The 20,220-nt window shown below is 28.9% G+C and overlaps 2 protein-coding genes across 2 annotated transcripts in view; one reads left to right on the top strand and one right to left on the bottom strand.

Annotated features, from left to right (window-relative positions):
- The first annotated feature begins 609 nt into the window (after window positions 1-609).
- On the top strand, window positions 610-5,649 carry LOC113384282 (odorant receptor 49b-like). Its single transcript, XM_026622094.1, has 8 exons — window positions 610-688; window positions 761-839; window positions 894-977; window positions 1,230-1,349; window positions 2,361-2,703; window positions 2,774-2,881; window positions 3,012-3,167; window positions 5,596-5,649. The coding sequence occupies exons 1-8, from the start codon at window positions 610-612 to the stop codon at window positions 5,647-5,649; spliced, it is 1,023 nt and encodes a 340-aa protein (XP_026477879.1).
- A 5,244-nt stretch (window positions 5,650-10,893) lies between these two features.
- LOC113384266 (sodium channel protein 60E-like) overlaps window positions 10,894-20,220 on the bottom strand; it is a gene marked incomplete at its 5' end in the record, with an annotated part of 69,618 nt that continues 60,291 nt past the window's right edge. Inside the window, 14 exons of the mRNA XM_026622093.1 lie at window positions 10,894-11,331; window positions 12,655-12,911; window positions 13,012-13,190; window positions 14,901-15,260; window positions 15,334-15,415; window positions 15,527-15,606; window positions 15,679-15,881; window positions 16,530-16,723; window positions 16,788-17,076; window positions 17,143-17,334; window positions 17,420-17,524; window positions 17,587-17,862; window positions 17,940-18,451; window positions 18,749-19,193. Of these exons, the coding sequence (XP_026477878.1) occupies window positions 10,894-11,331; window positions 12,655-12,911; window positions 13,012-13,190; window positions 14,901-15,260; window positions 15,334-15,415; window positions 15,527-15,606; window positions 15,679-15,881; window positions 16,530-16,723; window positions 16,788-17,076; window positions 17,143-17,334; window positions 17,420-17,524; window positions 17,587-17,862; window positions 17,940-18,451; window positions 18,749-19,193 (3,612 nt within the window). The remainder of the gene's footprint in view (window positions 11,332-12,654; window positions 12,912-13,011; window positions 13,191-14,900; window positions 15,261-15,333; window positions 15,416-15,526; window positions 15,607-15,678; window positions 15,882-16,529; window positions 16,724-16,787; window positions 17,077-17,142; window positions 17,335-17,419; window positions 17,525-17,586; window positions 17,863-17,939; window positions 18,452-18,748; window positions 19,194-20,220) is intronic.

Raw genomic sequence — 20,220 nt, 5'->3', positions numbered from 1 at the left:
TAACAATTGTAAGAATAAACATTTTGCTAACATACTATAAAGTACATAGAATATTAGACCAAAAAGTATTTTCATATTTCTTTCAGATTTATGTTTACATATTTGCAATATTATATTATTCATAACAACCTCGAAATAATCACAGGATATGTCCTTGCATCTTGTAGAGTAGGACATCAATTTTATTGGAATCATTTTAATATATTAATATTTAAATCAAGGAACGATTTCGTAAATTTACCCATTAATGTCATGAATAAAATATGGTTCCAAAAAGACGTCATTAAATATGAGCTTAAATGGGGAAGGTTTGAATGTATTAATAAGAAAATCTCAGAAAATGGCTAATATACGTAATTATCATAAGTAGCTTAATTAAAATAATTATACCTTCCATATAATATTATGTCAACATTGATAAGTAGATACAACTAATTTAGAACGAGGAGTGATTCAATCCACACAACTTGCCTACAGTAAGAGACATAAGAAAATCAAGAGTAAAAAAATTAAATTTAAACAAAACATAAAATGAAATTTAGAGGAAAAACTTTTAAAGATCACTATGTGGTTGATTTTACCTATAAAATAATGCGATTAGTCGGCATAATGCCACCAAAGTTTACATCGTCTCAAGTTCGATTGCAATATTACATTAAAATATTTTTTGTTTTTATGTACGTCTTAGGTAAGTATTAAATAAGCCAAGATCACAAATTAAATTTATCAAAAATAACGCACCAAAATATATTTTTCTTAGGAATATATATTATAATACAAATGGGCACCATATTGACGTCAAAAGGCGACATTGATAAGATAATGGCAACATTATTTTTGTTATTAACAAATTATGCATTTGTTGTTAAAATTATTATTGTCAATAAAAATAGTGATACTATATTAAGATTGATCGCATTCACGAAAGATGATTTAAGCAAAGTCGTGGATCCCGTTGAAATGGAAATTATTTACAGGTAGGTAAAATATACTCAAAAATAGGATAAAAAAGTTAACAAACAACCATGATTTTATTTAAATAACCAGTAATATTAATCTATAGTGACCATCTAATATTAATTTGAAAAAAATGTCTTCTGATAATATAGGTAGTTTGTTTTATAAGAAATTTACAAACAAAACATTTAAATCAATTTTGATGTTATGAAATGCAAAAATAATTGTTTTTAAAAATAATTTGTATTATGTAAGTATTTATCCAATTATAGGCATGAACGAAGCATTTTGCGAGATGCCGTTGTCTTTATGTCTTTTGGAAATCTTACATTAATAGGATGGACCATGGTGCCAATTATTATGGGACGAAGAGTGTTGCCGATGGCAGCCTGGTAAGATTTTCAATATTTTGTTAATTATAAATATACCAACAATTTTTTGCTATTACTACAACTAAAAAAATATGAACCAATATTTTATTAACCAAAATAAAATTAAAAATTAAAAATAGCATCTTTCATAACTTTTGACTGTATTCACAATCATTAATATCACATTCTTTACGCAATATCTACATTTATAATTGAAGGAAAATTATTAACATAACTAATCAAGAAGTTAGAATTTTTAAAACCGCATTCGTCCATACTAATTTACAAGTGCTTTTTACATGCGCCAGTCATTACGATCATAATTAATTGACAATATATTAAAAGATTATGTAATATAGTAAATGGAAATAAAGAATATGTAGAACATATTTTTATAATAATAAATTTTTTGCACGGACCAAAATGAAACATATTTTCGAAACGTGTGCATGAGCAATATTAGTTGTATGAAGTAATATTTTTCGCTAAATATTTAATTATACAAACAAATAAATAATAATGGTCATAATATGAAATTATTTCGAGAAATGCTTATTAACGCCAAATCTTGATGCCGCCACCAATATTTCTCAACCTTTTTTTCATTGCAAAATTTTCAATAATTTTGGAAATATTATTTCATATTTGTCAAAGTTAGGAAATATTGTCTAAATTTAGATCAACTAGCTATTATCCATATTAAAATCTAAAAATTACTTATAGGCAGGTTGAGAAATACTAGATCAAGGCAAATTGTTCCTTTTTCTTAATTTACTGAATAAAACAAGCTCTTTGTTAATCCTGCTTAATTACTGTTTGTCTTTCAATATTTTGATAATTATAAATATACCAACAAATAACTAATACCTAAACACCCTCTTGGTATGAACAGTTTTTTCGCTATTACTACAACTATAAAAATATGGATTGTAAAAAATCGAGTTTTAACCAATACTTAGCACGTATTTTTAAAATGTGTAATTTATGTTTAATCAAACATATTACCTTTTAGTATACATAATTTTCAACCAGGTACCCTTATGACTCAAATCTATCACCTTATTACGAGCTGAGCTACTTTCACCAGATGTCCGCAATGGTCATAATTGCCTACTCCAACAATTTCTTGGATGTGATGGTCAATTCCATTGCCAGACAATTGTGCTGCCAGTTTGAACTATTGAGGAGACGTCTTGAAAGATTCACAGATGCTGAAGGCGATGATGAAGAACAATATGAAAGATTAGTTTATTATATAAAATATCAAAAGATGCTTTATGAATCGGTGGAGGACACGGGGAATATAATATGTCCCATGGCTTTTGCTCAATTCAGCGTCAGTGGTATTGTTCTTTGTTCTACACTATATCGTATGGCAAAGGTAATAAATATAATAGTAAAATATAAAATAATATATTTCATGATTGTTTTTATACGATGTACAGTCCACTCAAAATGGAATACTTTCTGCTATACCTGATATAACTTATCTTCTCACGATGACATGTCAAGTGTTTGTCTACTGCTGGAACAATAATGAACTTAATTACCAGGTACACTTTGATTCTACCAATATTTGTATTTTGCATCACGTTAGCTATAAAATAAAACATGCTAAATATACTCTGGATCCTGTAAAATAAGAAGTATATTAGTAAAAAATTATAATTAATTTATATTTAGAGTACCGTATTATATCAAGGACCATACGCCTGCGAATGGACCAAGCAACCTGCAAAATTTAGGCGAGCGCTCCTTCTTCTGATGACAAGTTGCCAAAGACCAATATTGTTACAAGCTGGAGGAATTATTCCTATAACTATGCAGACCTTTATGACAGTAAGTTTGAGAAACAATAAAAAAATAGTGGTGCATGGCATCGTGCCTTAAGGCAAATTGCTGGAACATTTCGCATTAGAATTAAATATACGAGCAAAAAAAAAAATAACTAGCTGTAAGTGGAATTCTGTCTTAAGGCAATTAGGGCATCGTGCCTTAAGGCAAATTGCGGGAACTTCCCGTACCAAAGTTTTTTTTTTTTTAAAAACGATTAACATTTTTGAAAAAAAATTACTTCGAAATAATTATTGAGAAACTAGGAATATGACAAAAAATTACTTTTTTTTGAAAAAAAAAATTTTTATTTGAAAAAAAAAATTTTTTTTTGAAAGAAAAAAATTTTTTTTGAAAACAAACTATTTTTTTGAAAAGAAAAATGTTTTCTTCATTTTGACATATTTTGGAAATTCTGAACTTTTTTTCAAAGCAATCGTAGTGCTTGAACTGCATAGAGACGAATTGTCACAGCGCAAGTGCCGCGCCGCCGTCTAACGCATAAACATTGGTACGGAACCCATAGAAATGTAAAAAAAAATTATACTTATTGTTAAAATTTCTATACAATATCTGATCATTTGATGTGCATATGTCTAATCATCATTTTTAACCGCCGAATGGCATTTTTTTTTACTTTTTTCATTAGATCTCCGAAACCGCTAGACCTGCCTTCATGAAAATTTTATCAACTCTTCATCTTGCCAATACAAGTAAAATGTTATTTGAATTATTCAAATCGGACGCTCCGTTCTCTTGAAAACTGAGTTACCGTTTTCGGCACTTTTTGCCCCGTATCTTCGGAACGGCTAGACCTAACTTCGCCAAAAACTAATCAGCACGTCTCCTTATCAGTACGAATCGAATGTTTTTTGAATTATTCAAATCGGTTGATCCGTGTTCCCGAAATCGTCGACGAAAATTTGTATCCGCACATACATACACACACATACATACATACACACACACATACATCCATTTTTTCTAAGGTATGCCAAAATGTTCAGAAACCTCTGAAACGTAAAGATATATAAAAATTTTCATTTTCGATTTTTTTGCGATTACTATAACTTACCCTACGGGAAGTTAATCAATAAATATTGATTAATAATTAATAACAATTGTTTTAAATATTTTCAAAGTGACTATTATAATTACTATATATTTATTCGTTCATAAAATATGAATATTTTGAAATTTGTTTGAACTGCGTGAGTGAACTATAAATATTAAAAATCTTGGTACGGAACCAAAAGAATTTTTAATAAAATTAGAACTTATGTTTGAAATCTCTATAAAATATCTGATAATTCAATTTGCATATGTTTAATAATGATTTGAGATCGCAAAAAATATTTTTTAAATTGTTTTTGTAACTCCGAAACGGCTGGACCTGTCTTACCTGAAATTTAATCAATTCTTCATTTCGTCAATACAAGTAAAATGTTTTTTGAATCGTTCAAATCGGTTGCTCCGTTCTCTCAAAAACTGACACCGTTAAAAACTACCGTTTTTAGCACATTTTGCCCCCTATCTTTAAAACGGAAGGACCTGTCTTCGCCAAAAACTAATCAGCACGTCTCCTCATCAATAGGAATCGAATATTTTTTCAATCATTCAAATCTGTTGATTCATGCGCCCGAAATCGTGGATGAAAAATTGTATCCAAACATACACGCACACATATATAACCATTTTTTGTAAGGTATACTAAAATGTTCAGAAACCTTTGAAACGTAAAGATATGCAAAAATTTTCATTTTCGATTATTTTCCGATTACTATAACTTTCCATACGGGAAGTTAATTCAATAATAAACAGAAAAAAATTAGTAACAATATAAAAAAAATCAAATATAAAAAAGGTTTCCATGGACATATTTTATATAAGCTTGATTTTATAGAACATCATTCAGCAAAAAACACATATCACATTAGCTCGTTGCTGATCAGAATTTTTATATTTTTCTTAAATATATCCCACCATATTGCAGAAATGATTCGAAAAGCAAAGTTGACTTTGAAACATATTTAGACATATATTTTTTTAATTTTATATTTTTCTTAAATATATTGCACCATATTGCAGAAATGATTCGAAAAGCAAAGTTGACTTTGAAACATATTTAGACAAATATTTTCAAGTGAAACATATATCACCAGGCTGGATTTGAACTCGAAACCTCTTGTTTATAAGACCGTGGCTCCTATCTCCAAAATATACTAAAAAGTGAAAAAACTGATTAAAATCACTAATGTAATAAACAATTTTTGCATTGATTTTTCTCAAATTCATTCGTTATATGAATTAACAGATGTGAATTACCTTCTAATACTATTCCATTTGTCCAAAATTTTCATTGTGACTTTAAGCATACAAATATCTACTGTTAGATTTCTTTGAAATATTTCCTTAAATATTTCCTTTGTTACAGATTGTGAAATCTTCTTACACTTTCTTCACCATGGTGAATCAAGTTATGGATTAAACCGTAATCTCTCTACATTCTAGCTGTGTAATATAAATTAAATTATATGTATCATTTACCAAAATAAAATTTTAAATTAAAAATAGCACCTTTCATAACTTTTGACTGTATTCACAATCATTAATATTACATTCTTTAATCAATATCTACATTTATAATTGAAGGAAGATTATTAACATAACTTATCTAGAAGTGAGAATTTTTAAAACCGCATTCGTCTATGTATATACATACTAATTTACAAGTGCTTTTTACATGCGCCAGTCATCACGATCATAATTAATTGACAATATATTAAAAAATTATGCAATATGGTAAATGGAAATAAAGAATATGTAGAACATATTGTTATAATATTAATTTTTTACATAGATAAAATGTAAACAAAAATTAGTACCGAAGCATCAACATTTGGATATCATTGTGGTGATTATCGAAACGTGTATATGAGCAATATTAGTAATATGAAGTAATATTTTGCACTAAATATTTAATTATGTAAATAAATAAATAATAATGGTCATATTTTGAGAAATGCTTATTAAAGCCAAATCTTGATGCCGCCTCCAATATTTCTCAACCTTTTTTTCATTGCAAAATTTTCAATAATTTTGGGAATATTTTAGTTCTAATAACACATATTATTTCATATTTGTCAAAGTTAGGAAATATCTAAAATTAGATCGACTAGCTACTATCCATATTAAAATCTAAAAATTACTTATAGGCAGGTTGAGAAATATTAGATCAAGGCAAAATGTTCCTTTTTCTTAATTTACGTAATAAAACAAGCTCTTTTTTAATCTTGCTTAATTACTGTTTGTCTTTTAAGATTTTTATCATAGATTTAATCATTATTTATTGAGTTTCTATGTGGACTTATCTATAATGTACGCTTATCGATTTCTACTATTTGTATATACAAAATTCATGTCAAATACTAATTGTAATTGTACAACACAGTCAGAAAAAATTTAGTATTTGCATTATTTTATGATACATAACGATTGTCCTTACAGATTTCTATATTTCAACAAACGATTATTCATATATATATATATATATATATATAAATACATATATGTATGTATATATATACATATTCCTCAAACCAAATATGCACATAATGGTATTTGCATATTTTATTGTAAATATACAAAAACCTTGTAAATTTTTCTACAATTTGGTTTAATTTTATATCGATTCATATAAAATTTATTTGGTCTAAATATTAATTACTTTTGAGAATATTTCAAACAAAACATGTCTACACAATATAAATACTAATTTAAATTACGTCTACACAATCCATAGTTGCTAAAACCTAAATTGTGCATTTTCTTCCAAGTAAAATAACTTGGCCAAATTTCATAAATAAATGATTCAGAAAGTCAATAGATAACTAATAATTTTTTATGCTAAAAAAATTACTAAAATTTGAATTTTTGCCTTTATGTTTAAGTCAACATAGGTATCATGAACTCTTAAGTAATTATTTTTTGTACAGAATATGTTTCGATCTTTTGATGATAATTTCCAGCTTTAAAAAATTTCTTGTAGATAAATCTTGTAGATTTATTAGATTGAATAAACTAATTTAATTTTGATAAAAACTATGCTCCGAATTGTTTGTACTCACAAATAATATCACTATTTAATTTTCACTGAATACATTTTGAATTACTTTTGCCTCACCAATTTAATGAGTGCTAATTTAATGACATGGTCAAATACGAAATTTTATTCCAATATACAGTTGGTTATAATAGTTAATATATTATACAATAGCATTTAATTAAATATATAACACAACCATAGGTAAACCTGACAGACTACGTTTATATCTTATAAAATATTTTTTTTTCATTTTTCTTGTCTCTGCTTAGCAGATTAAACAACTATAATATTAACAATTATGAATTTTATTCACTAATGATCGAATCCGTATAATAGCGTTTTTAAAATGGCTATAAATATAGGTACAAATATATCACAAATTAATGACATTACATTGAATTTAATTTTTTTTTGTAAAATGTAAATAATATTAATGGAAAAGTGAGAATAATGCCTTCACCACAAAGGTGATAATATAAACATTAAATATTGCCCATTGGAATAATTAATATAATTATTATAATTTTATGTTATTACAAGACAACCAAGCAATGGCAAAAAAAAATAGGTGTCACCTTTATAATATTAATTTTTAATTATTTTTTAATAATAGATAGTAGAAGCTAAGTAAAAGTATTAATAACTAAAACTTCTTTTCGGCAAAAACATTTTTTAGTAAACTTTATTTAAACTTCAAACGATTTGTCATGGAGAGATGATAAATGAGTATTCTATGTTAATTATATACAAATTTCTATCACTTATAATCTTATGTTAGATTTAACAATTGCAGAAATCTATATTCAGATATACGTACTTGAAATATATATTTCACATATAAATATTTATAAGCAATAATTTTATTTATATATTTTTATTGATTGTACTGCTTATATACTAAGCGATTTTATATCTATACTTTATTAATAAATGTAAACTATTAACGCAAAATATTAAATTTCGAATAAAAAACCGATTGATTATTAATTAATACAACCTTTCTTGTGAGCAAGGTAATAAATCGGAATGATAAAAGTAATAATACCAAAAGCAGTAATTCAATCAATATTGAATTCAAATATTTATATAAATTACTACTCATTATAAATGATTGCGATTTTAAACAGAAATTAATAAAGCCTAATTTTTAAAGTTTATTTGCTCTGATCCTAGGTTTTATTGAATATTATATGTATAAATGCGAAAATCTTCACTTTGATTCCGACAGCTAAATATACGTAATTTAGAATTGGCTTTATTACATCAAGAATATATTAATATAATGATGATCATAAAATCAGAAAAAAATCTAAAATGCATGACTAAAATTTAACTAAGTCAAGACTGTAAAGACAAATTCATATAAATTGTATTAGGTCTTTTCGAACTCCACTTTTAGAAAAACGAACTAAGTTTTTCGATGTACTCATATTAATAAAATATTTTATATTAATAAAAATTCAACAAAAATGACGGATACTACTAAAATTAATATTACCTATTTTTAATAAATATTTTCAATAAATAATTGTTATTAATTAAACCCTGTAATGTTTGTAGATAAATATTTTTCACTAAAAATTAATTTGATCTACACTTGTTAATGCTTTTTGTACAATTTCTGAAATTATAATAAAAAAAATTTATTTTAATTCTAAACCGTTAAATTAATTGCTAAAAGCGTTAACTACAAATGGTCCCGGCCTAATAACGAAATTATTTTGGTCAGAAAAATGATTATCTTTTGTACATATCAAATAAATTAATATCTGCTATAAAATTTCGAAGCGATGATAATAACAATGTTAATATTTTTTTTATAAATGCTGAAAATTTTAAAGAATATATACATTTTTATTTATATATGTTATTTTATACTAATCAATTTAACAAATTTTATATTAATTAGTGTTTTAAGAATTATGACGTCTATACTTCATCGGTTTTTGTCTCACAAGCCGATTTTTTACGCATATTGAAATTGTAAGAGCCAGAAACCACAAATTCTACCATACTTATACAAAGATATTTATAGCCTTTTATAAAAATTGACCTACTTGCAAAATTACCTCAAACATTTAAATTTCTTAATACACACATTCTAACAACTTTTAAATTTAAATAATATTCTATAACAGAAAATATTTGCTATAATTTTTGGGCTAATTCAATCCGCAATATATGTATATCGATATTTTACACTATTATAATTCGACATGCATCAATGCATATAGTAAAAACACTCATACATATGATTTAACACTCTATACTACTTCAAATATGGAAATTATTTTTGATCAAATTTACAATTTTATTGACAAATTGGTTATTAGCACTAGCTAATCGCAAAAAGTCTACTGTTTTGTATCGTTTATTTTACAGAATTATAGTTTTGAAGGCGAGTTTTTCTCAAACTTTTTTGCTGCAACAAGGTAGAAGTCAAAACATGGGGATAAAATATAGAAAGTGCTTACAATTTGTACTTAAATATGATTTGATTTAAAAATTGTATCATGTATTCGTATTACATGAATTAACACGTGTCAATCCTAGACGAAAAAAAATTACCTCAAAATTATGGCAATGGTAAAAATGATTAGATTTTACCTTTTCAATTTAAATAAAAATAATTTTTATCACTCTATATTTTCATATATATTCTAATCAAAAAATTGTTTGAGATAATACAGTTTCGTCTATGTGTGCGTAAACATAATAAACTTACACAAAACTTTATATAGGGGGAAGTCCCGTAACGCCGGAGGGCACTTAATACCGGACACTCTATTTAACACGGATTATTTAAGCGAGTATAAAACTTTTTATATCAAAATACAAGTGAGAGGGGCGCTGGGGGCACACAGGTGCAGGATCACGCGCCAAGACTCACCTTTGACGCACACGGCTACGGCGAAAGTAACCCTTTGCTGTTTTAAGCGCAAAATCACGGCGTCACCTGAATATCAATGGAAGTTATTCTAGTATATTTATGCATTTACATTTCTGTGGTATGCAAAGATATAAGTAGTACTTGATTGTTATCCGTAAAATAGTCGAATATAATTCGATATTTTAAACAATTTTAGTAGGTACCACCAAATGAATGAACATGTCAGTCCTTTAGCACCGGACACTAAGTCGTCCCTTAGCGCCGGAGAGTAACCATATTAATATTTCTTGTGAGAATTGACGTAATTTATTCTTATTATTTAATTTTGTTCTGTATGAGTACATACTCCCATTTTTCGTATTTCTTAGTCAAAGAATGAAAATCTTACAATGAATGCTCCAGCTGAGAGGATCCGTCTGGCCCAACCGAAAGGGTGGATAAATTAAAGCCATTTATAATATTTTAAGATCATTAAATTGAATGAGAATCTGCGGTCATTTTTGCCTCTGAAGGATTTCCAAAGATTAAATGGCTTTAATGGATTTTTTTTGCAATGATATTTTTTACGGCACTCGCGGACTTCCCCCTAATTTATGATCCGAATCAACAAACTTATTATTAAGTAATAATAGATTTTAGAAAAGACAAAATTGGAAAAAACGCTTACCACCAGCAATTAGCTTGGATCAAATCTTTCTGCGTTCACTTTGACTTCTTTTCCAAACATACAACGAAGATCAACTATCAATTTCCCTCTCTAGATCCCTCAAATCTTCTTGTGATCTATATTCCTCGCTTTCCCTGTGAACTAATGCATGAACCACAGTCGTAGGCGGAGGAACAACATCGTCGGTCAAAGATCGGTCAGAATCCTGTGGCGTGTTTATGGTACTAAGAGGTACTGCAGTATCAGGAGATGGTTCTGTAATTAAAATACTGACGTCCGGAGTTCTAGCCACGGGTTCCGTATGAGATAGTGGGAAGACGGGAAGGCAGCTGCCGCTCGGCCGCAGTTGACCCGACAGGCCGCGTTCCAACGGGCGTCTGCGGATCAGACTTCCCCTCTTAACGTGCTGATCGACATTTACGGGGGCTAATATGCCGGCTGTGCGTCTCACGATGGGGAGAATCTCAGTTGATGCGGAGACAGTTTTTTCGGGCGATTTTGATTTAGACTAAATCAACGAAATAATATACTTAAATTATATTTTTAAGACTACTAATACTAAGGTGAGAATAAGACCCGGTTTGGCCGGGACAAACCCGAATTTCAACCTAGTGTCTCGGGTTTTTCTAAGAGCAATAATAGTCCCGCATTTAGAACTTTTGTCCCGGATTGTCTCAAATTTTCGAAAAGTATAGGTTCAAATTGAATTTTCGCAATTACTTGATGATAAAATTATAATTACCCATGAAATATCTGAAAGTGATATATACAATGAGTATGCTAGTATCAAGCAATACGTTGCCGAATTCAAAACTTCAAAGGCGGATAGATGTTGTACAACATAATCTAATAGTTCTTTTCTTACTAAACGTCAGTATATTTGATTTTAAAAAGAAAATAGATTAATTTAAAGAAAATTGATTTTTATTGTATCCTTAAATATATTTGAGGATACAATAAAAATCAATTTTCTTAATTAACAACAATTAATATATTAATTGTTACTTTAAATCATATATAGGTTATTTAGCATAACGAACAATGCAACAATTAAAAGAATATGGTCACCTTGCTAATACAGATTGTGTCTTAATGTGCTAAAAAAATATCAATTATAATCAATTTAGCAGCAAAGGCATCTCATACACAGTGTTTTTCTTGAGTATTATATATAAAATGAATAAAAATTGTTGTAGCCAACTAATAAGACAATTTTTCAATAATAATGTAGATCTTTAACAAACGTGCATGCACAACATCAATAATTGCAACACAAAAAAAGTCAACCGCCTTTTCATATAAGTAAAATATTTTATATAAGTTGATAAAATTGTAGTAATTTTCGAATGGTTGATTTTTAAATGTAATGAAATATAGACGTTAGTTTTATTGATATTGCATGAAGTTAGACAAAAATAGTTATTACGTGAAATTATAACAAATACTTGGAATGTAACATTAATATTATAGCTAATTCAAGAAAATTCAAATGACCTATGTATTGTAATATAACAGATTATTAAATTTAAGATAATGGTGCCGAATAAAATTTGATGTTTTAATCAACATGATGAAAACTAGCATTAATGGGCCAAATTCGCTATTAAAATAGCCCGTAACATAGCGTTGTTATGGCAACATTATCGAAGTTATTGCAGTCTATGTTATCGAAGAATTGGCCCCTGAAACTGTAAAATTGAGATACTAATGATGCACTTCAAAAAATATTTTTGCAACAATATTCTTTATATGTGAGTAATTGTTATATTTTTTTTATTTGAAGAGAAATTAAATAATTAATAATACGCAATAAATTATATGTGATACTCACCCTTATTCGGGTTGGTGAATTTTCATCTTCATGCTCAACGGCATCTTGATGTTTCAATAAAAAGGGAAAGTTATAAAAGCTTCTTCGTCGACCCGAAGTTTTATCTTTCGCCTGCAAAGATGATCCGAGCGGTGGCGAAGAAGCATCAGGTGAAGGCTCGCTAACCATAATACTGACATCTTTGGATGGGCCACTTCCATCATCTTCTGCTTGCACTGCTCCACTCAGTAACATGAGAGGCAGATTTAACCAAGCCCCTAATATAAATCAAATATCCAATGAATAAATAATAGAATTCAAGTACCAATCAATTAGATTAGCCATTTTGCTTATAAAAGCAATATATTAAATTATCACCTCCTAATTCGCTAAGATCACTTGCATCGCTAGCCCGTGAGCTTTTTCGCGAACTCGCCCTGGATCCGCGATGAACGTGCAGGAAGGCGCTGAGGCGGCCTTGCCAGCCACCAGGACTGGAGGTCTGAGTTACTTCATCGTCGCATTCCGTATTATCACGATCTCTTTCTTGTTTCCATCTAGTAATCAACATTCAATTATGTTTCGCCAATAATTTTTAGAAATTCAATCACTTAAGAAAGCAAGCGCAAAAAATGTATAAGCCCAAGAAGAAATTATTAAAATAAACTAGTGGGGCGCATGGCATCGTGCCTTAAGGCAAATTGTTGGAACTTCCCGTACCAAGAATTATTATTTTTTTAAAAAGGATTAAACGATTAATCGTACTGCTTTAACTCGATAGAGACGAAATGTCAAAGCGCGTAAGCGCCGCGTCGCCGTCTAACGGATAAGCATTGGTACTGAACCCATAGGAATGTAAACAAAATTTATACTTACTGTTAAAATCTCTATAAAATATATGATATATTGATGTGCATATGTCTAATGATCATTTTTGACGGCCAAATGGCATTTTTTTACTTTTTTCATTAGATCTCCGAAACCGCTAGACCTGCCTTCATGAAAATTGATCAATTCTTGTCAATACAAGTAGAATGTTTTTTGAATTCTTAAAATAGGACGCTCCGTTCTCTTAAAAACTGAGTTACCATTTTTGGCACTTTTTGCCCCGTATTTTCGGAACGGCTAGACCTGCCTTCGCCAAAAACTAATCAGCACGTCTCCTTATCAATACGAATCGAATGTTTTTTTGAATTATTCAAATCGGTTGATCGGTGTTCCCGAAATCGTCGACGAAAATTTTATATCCGCACACACACACACATACACACACACATACATCCATTTTTTCTAAGGTACGCCAAAATGTTCAGAAGATTTTGAAACGTAAAGATATATAAAAATTTTCATTTTCGATTTTTTTGCGTTTACTATAACTTACCCTAGAGGAAGTTAATTATAGTAATCTATATCCAAACAATTCAGTATAATTATAACGAGAAGTTTCAAAATCGAGGCATAAAATTTTTCAAATGCAAAATTAATTAATATCTGATATCAATATACCTAATAAGTAAAAGTAAGTGAAAGATTCAGGATCACAAACGTATTTATGATGTTTTTACATATAGGTTTATATAAAACTGTTTGCGACCCCTGTATAATTAAGTTTTTAAATAAGCCAATTGCTCTACACAAAATATCATACCAAATAAGTTTGAATTAATAATATTTCATCTACTTAATGAACGAAACTTCAAATTTTTAAAGCAATATACAGCGTATATAAATTCATTCCTTTTAAATACGAGTATATTGTATTATAGCATTTATCTATACTATAAAATATGCTATAGCATACCTATAAAATGCATGTTTGTGTTTTATAAATTAGTGTTGCTTATGTAAAAAAATCTATATAAGTCTACTAATTTTGAAACTAGTCACAAAGCAAGAAATATATTTACAAATTTAGAAAAGCTAACTTTGTTCAAATTGCAGTCATAAACAATATTTTGAAAACCATGCTGTTTCAAACTATGATTTTTATTCATTTTCATAATAAAAACTTAGTGAAAGGTAGCACTGTGGAAAACTTTCAATAAAAATAATTAAGTAGAATAGAAAAACTACTTAATTAAGTAGATATCAAATCAAATACTAGACTTGAAAAAATTGGTATATAAATAGTAATGCATCATTAATAGGGCGAGAAAATTAAATTATATGAAAATGCATAAAAATCTCGACGTACCCTGACACGATTCTTCAAAATTTACGATCAAGTCGGAGCCGTTACAACTAAAATTCTACCTAAAAGCACTTACTTCACGTACTCTCTAAAAGTCTTCTGAATCAACCTTGCTGCCTTATCTTCTCGTTTCCAAAGCCTGGTAGATGATACGATTTCTAGTTCTTTTCTAGTTGGGAATTGTTTTTTGAATTTAACGTCCATTTGGTCTTGTAATTGTCTGAAATCGTCGGTTTCTTCAACATGACCTAACACGTGTTTTACCAAAGCATGCAAGATATCCAGACAATGAATTTTGTCGCCCTTGGCTATAGGTAAGTTGAAACTGACCAATGCAACTGTATTAGGCTTACTGATACCCAAAGGAGGATCTAATGATGCTATAAAATCTGATAACTGATTGAAACCTATAAACTGTGTTGCATGAGGGTCGTATCTAAAAAAATAATGATCAGATTTATAGTTGAATAACATTTAAAATATAATTCATACTTTTACGCAGTACATACTTAGACCATCTAATATAGAACATTTCCAAATCGTCTTCAACAATTCCGATCTCTTCTTCTTGATGTGCTTGATTGAAATTTTCTAGAATTATAGCTATATACATGTTTATCACTATCATATAACTAATGATAATAAAACTCGTAAAATATGTAATGGCCAGCAATGGGTAGCCACAATCACCATTTGACAAACCATTATAATATGGATCGCATATCGGCGGTTGGATCATTAAAGATTCTAGTACATCGTTCCAACCTGCCGAAGTCATTAGACTGAAAATAAACATCATGAAATAAATATATTGTCGAAATCTTGATTTTATTAATATATTTAGATCAACTAACCGAAATAACAGTTGCATACTACGTCCAAATGTTTGGAAGTTCACCATGTCATCGAGGGCGCCTTGGGTCCGTACATGACCAAATAAAGACATGCCTATTATGGCATAAATAAATGTTATTAACGCCAACAAAGCACCAATGTTGAACAGTGCTGGCAAAGATACTACAAGGGCAAAGAGTAATTTTCTTATGCCTTTAGCAGCCTAGAATAAGAAAATAATAAATCTGTTAATTAGAACGATTCCGAAATATATGGATGGATTTGATGATTAAAATATAGATGAAATAGAAATTTAGTAGGAATGATTATTTTGGAATTTGAGTTTTAAATGTGGTTAAGAATAAAAAACATATGCATCGAAATTAAAACTACAACATGCAAATGGAAAGGTAAGATACGAAATGAAAGGATAATAAATATACATTTGCAATATGCCATTCAAAAATAAGTTAACATTTCAAATTTGTTAGTAATATATTATAATGTTGTATAGAAATTTATTTTTGGTAGTACATAATTTTAACACAAATTCTTACCCTTCGTTCATGATACCGCTGGAAGATCACGTCAAAATCGTAAAAATCAGGAAGAACTCATAATTGATACATAAAGAAAAACATAAATTATGAGAAACAATATAAAAACATATGCATAATGTAACAAATATACAAAATTAATAATCACAAGCACATATGAATCATAAAAAAATGTTTCAAATGCTATTGTACATATTAGTAACAAAACATAAATTAGTAAATAAATAATTAATAACAACATTAAGTATACAAGAAAAAAATAAATATCACAATAATAAGTAGGTAAGTATTTCAAGACAAATAAAAATTTATACCTTTATCAATCGAAGAATTCTTCCGATCCTGAAGACACGTACAACTCGTAAAAGTGTAGGACTAACTGGTAAATCAATCATGATGTCTTCCATTAAAATACCAAGTATACTTGCTAAAACTAATAAAAAGTCAAACAAATTCCAAGGAACTGTAAAGTAATGCCAACGTAAACCTATCATCTTCACTATCGCTTCTGTAATACAAATATATTTTAGCTAGTGTTAATTTTTATGTAATAAATATTTAGTTATTATTACCTAAACTGAAGACTGTTGTAAAAAAAGCGTTGCTGACATCTAAAATTGTATACACGATATCTGGTTGACCATAATGTTCAATGCCCATTGTGAGCATATTTAGAAATATTAATATGAATATGAGAATTTCGAATCTTCTGGAGTTGCTGATATCATAGAAAAATGCTAGAAATTGATTGATAGGTCTTTTGATTACTTTTTGCGGTTTCTTCCGACCGAGCTTTTTCATCGCTGTGTAATAATGTTTTTGACTTTCTGTCAGAAACATTTCCAGAACACCTCCCTCATACTACACAATAAAATTCAGATATATTTTATATTAATAAGAATAAATACTTGATAAATAAACACTTACCCTTTTCTTCAACATGTTGAAATTATCTATAATTACTCCAATAAATAGGTTAAGAGTAAAGAACGAACCGCATACAATAAAAATAACAAAATAAAGATAAGCATAAAGATTAGCCTCTCGATCAGGTTGTAAATCTACTCCACGTGCATCCACTGCATCTGCCATAACTTCCATCCATCCTTCAAAAGTTGCCTAGAAAAATATAAAATAAATTTTGTATTATTAAAATTTCGGACAACATTTTAATAAAATTTTGTAGACAAAGATGTATACATACCACTTGAAATAATGCTAGATATCCAGCACCAACGTGATCAAAAGTTATTTTTGAGTTCTTCCACGTAAAATTTTTCTCCTCGCATTCCCACTTATCATTTACAATCTAAATAGACAAAGAAATCAGTATTTAAAATGTTCTTTACAATTTTTTGGTTGACTACTCACCGATACAGGCAATATTTCCATATCGTCATCCAGGCACTTGAAAAATTTTCCCCCAAAAAATTGCACACCCATAATGGAAAATATTAACCAAAAGACTAAACACACAAGTAGTACATTGAAAATGCTGGGTATGGCATACATCAAGGCATTTACTACAATTCGCATTCCCTGCCAGCGGGAAATTGCTCGAAGTGGACGCAGGGCTCTTAAAGTGCGAAGAGATCTAAGCACTTTTAAATTCTCGTTTTCTTCTATTAGTAAACTGAAGACTGATACCTAGAAAATGATTAAGTATTATGTTTAATTTTGAAATACAATTCCTTAGAAAAGGATTTAAGTGTTGTATAACTTACAAAAACAATTATAAAATCCAAAATAGTCCAAAAACTCGTAAAATACTTCTGAAAACCAAACGCCATCCACTTTAGTACCATTTCAATAGTAAAAATTAAACAGAAAGCCAAATTAGTCCAATATAATATTTCAATCAACGGTTTGTTCCCTTCTAAATAAATATCTTCAAAACACAATGTGATACTTGATGCAAAAATCAACACTAATATGAACCATTCAAATGCAGGTGTATCAACAACTGAAAGAATTGACGCCCGGATTCTATTCCACTTCTGTCCAGTCTCGGTAGCAGCACAAGCTTCCCAACAAGAACAACGTTGGTAGCAGTGTTGGGGAAAGCAATCTTGGGGAACTTTTGCTTGCTTATTTCTCCCAAATCTAGGAAAACCTCCCATGCCATCGGCATATTGACCCTGAGAGTCTCTGCGACCTCCAACAGTCAGATCATCAACATAAGAAACCAAAGCCAACCAGGGTCTTTTGCCATTGCCTTTATCCGAGGCTACTGCTTCTACGGGCTTCTTGGAAGGAGTTGGTGTATTTGTGGCAGATGAAGTACGTGATTTTGGTACGATTTGAGGTTTAAGCTGTGGTGTTGGATTTAGAGGTTGCATTTCTATTGACTCAGTATTTTCATCTAAAAAAAATTAAGTATTCCAGAAAGTATAATTTAAGAACCGAAAGTGGTATATTTTAAATATTTGGATATAAAAATGGATAGTACCTTTACTTTCGCTCTGCTGTGTGCCATACTCGGACGTCAACCTGAAAGACAATTTTTGCACCAATCTTTGTTTTTCTGACGTGTGTTCATCTTCTGGTAAAATTCCTGGTTCTTCAAGTTGTTTTATAGTTTCCTGACTACTATGAACATCAGCTCCGGCATTTTTGTCTCCATTTTGTGATTGTTGTTGATTCGGAGCTTTTTCACCTTGCTGTTCCTGCTGGTCAAATTTATGACGAAAATCTGAACCAGATACTGGTCTTTTCAAGGCTTCATGATAACTGTGACTATAAATGTGATCATGGGGTATTCCGGTAGAAATGATAGAATATCTTGTTTCTGGATCAATTTTTCTAGCATCTCCAACATTATCTCGTCTTCTTCTTCTTCTTACTACGACTTGATCTAATACTATTTGTTCAAGTTGTGTGTTTTTCTCATTTTCTGAACGTTCTTTGCTTCGTTTTTTGCGTACTATGGATCGTATCCGTTCGAAACTGCGAGCTAATTTGGAATCTTCACCGACTTCCTAAATAAATTGAAATATACAATAGTTAGTACATGAATAATATTTAAAAAAAAGTATGTTAAATGTAATGCTGTTTACTGCATCCTGATGTTCTGAGTTGCTGAGGTCCAAATTATCAAAATAGTAAAATAAATAAATAAATCGTAGTGGTGTTGTAGTATCAGTGTACAGTCTTGTGTTGATTGTAATATTATGTTCAATATATTGTATATTTATATTTGTCTACAACTTGTAGCGCGTAAAAAAGTTTATTTTGTCATGAAACATTAAATAATTTTTTTGGAGTATTTTAAATTCAAATAATTATAGTGCAAGTTAACTTGGTTAGTAATATCCAGTTTATTAGTTCAAATCTGCGCATGCAAAAATAATGAAGAATATAATCTAAATGCAAAATATTATTTGAATACTGTTAAACATTCCATTTTGTAGGTTAACTACTAAATATATTAATGAACCAGCATTATGATAAATATTTATAAATACGTGTGATGCTATCGTGTTAAGATATATACGTGATTTAAAATATATTTTCAATACAAAAACGTATTGATTTTATTTTACTAGACGTAAATAAATTAAAGCTTTTAAATGATTTTACTGCTATACTTGTTTTATATATACATCCAAAAATATTACTTTGAACTACTTTAAATGTTTTTTTTATATACATGGTATGTATATGTGTTGAATATGTGTGAATGTGTGATATATAACTAATCAATACATAATTTTTAATAAAAATATGTACAGAGTCTATTTACTAAATATTAAGCTATTATTGGGCGCATTAAATTTTGAATACATATTATATGTTTTATAATTTGGCATCATCAGCATTAAGTAGGTAATTACAAATTATGGCGGTGATTAATTGAAATTAAGTTTTTTTAATTATTTTAAGTTCAGAACAGATAATTACAAATGGAGTTCTGCGAATGATCTACCTAATGAATTTTTTATTCATTGTATTTTTCTTGCTTTGAAATGATTAAAAATTTAATAAAATTTATACACTAAAATAATA

Source organism: Ctenocephalides felis, unplaced genomic scaffold (genome assembly GCF_003426905.1).
Source record: "Ctenocephalides felis isolate EL2017-DRISC unplaced genomic scaffold, ASM342690v1 CF-g0.4_SCAFFOLD_00845, whole genome shotgun sequence".
Lineage (NCBI taxonomy): Eukaryota > Metazoa > Arthropoda > Insecta > Siphonaptera > Pulicidae > Ctenocephalides > Ctenocephalides felis.
Note: the sequence above shows the minus strand (reverse complement) of the source record. Positions and strands in the feature narration are given on the sequence as shown.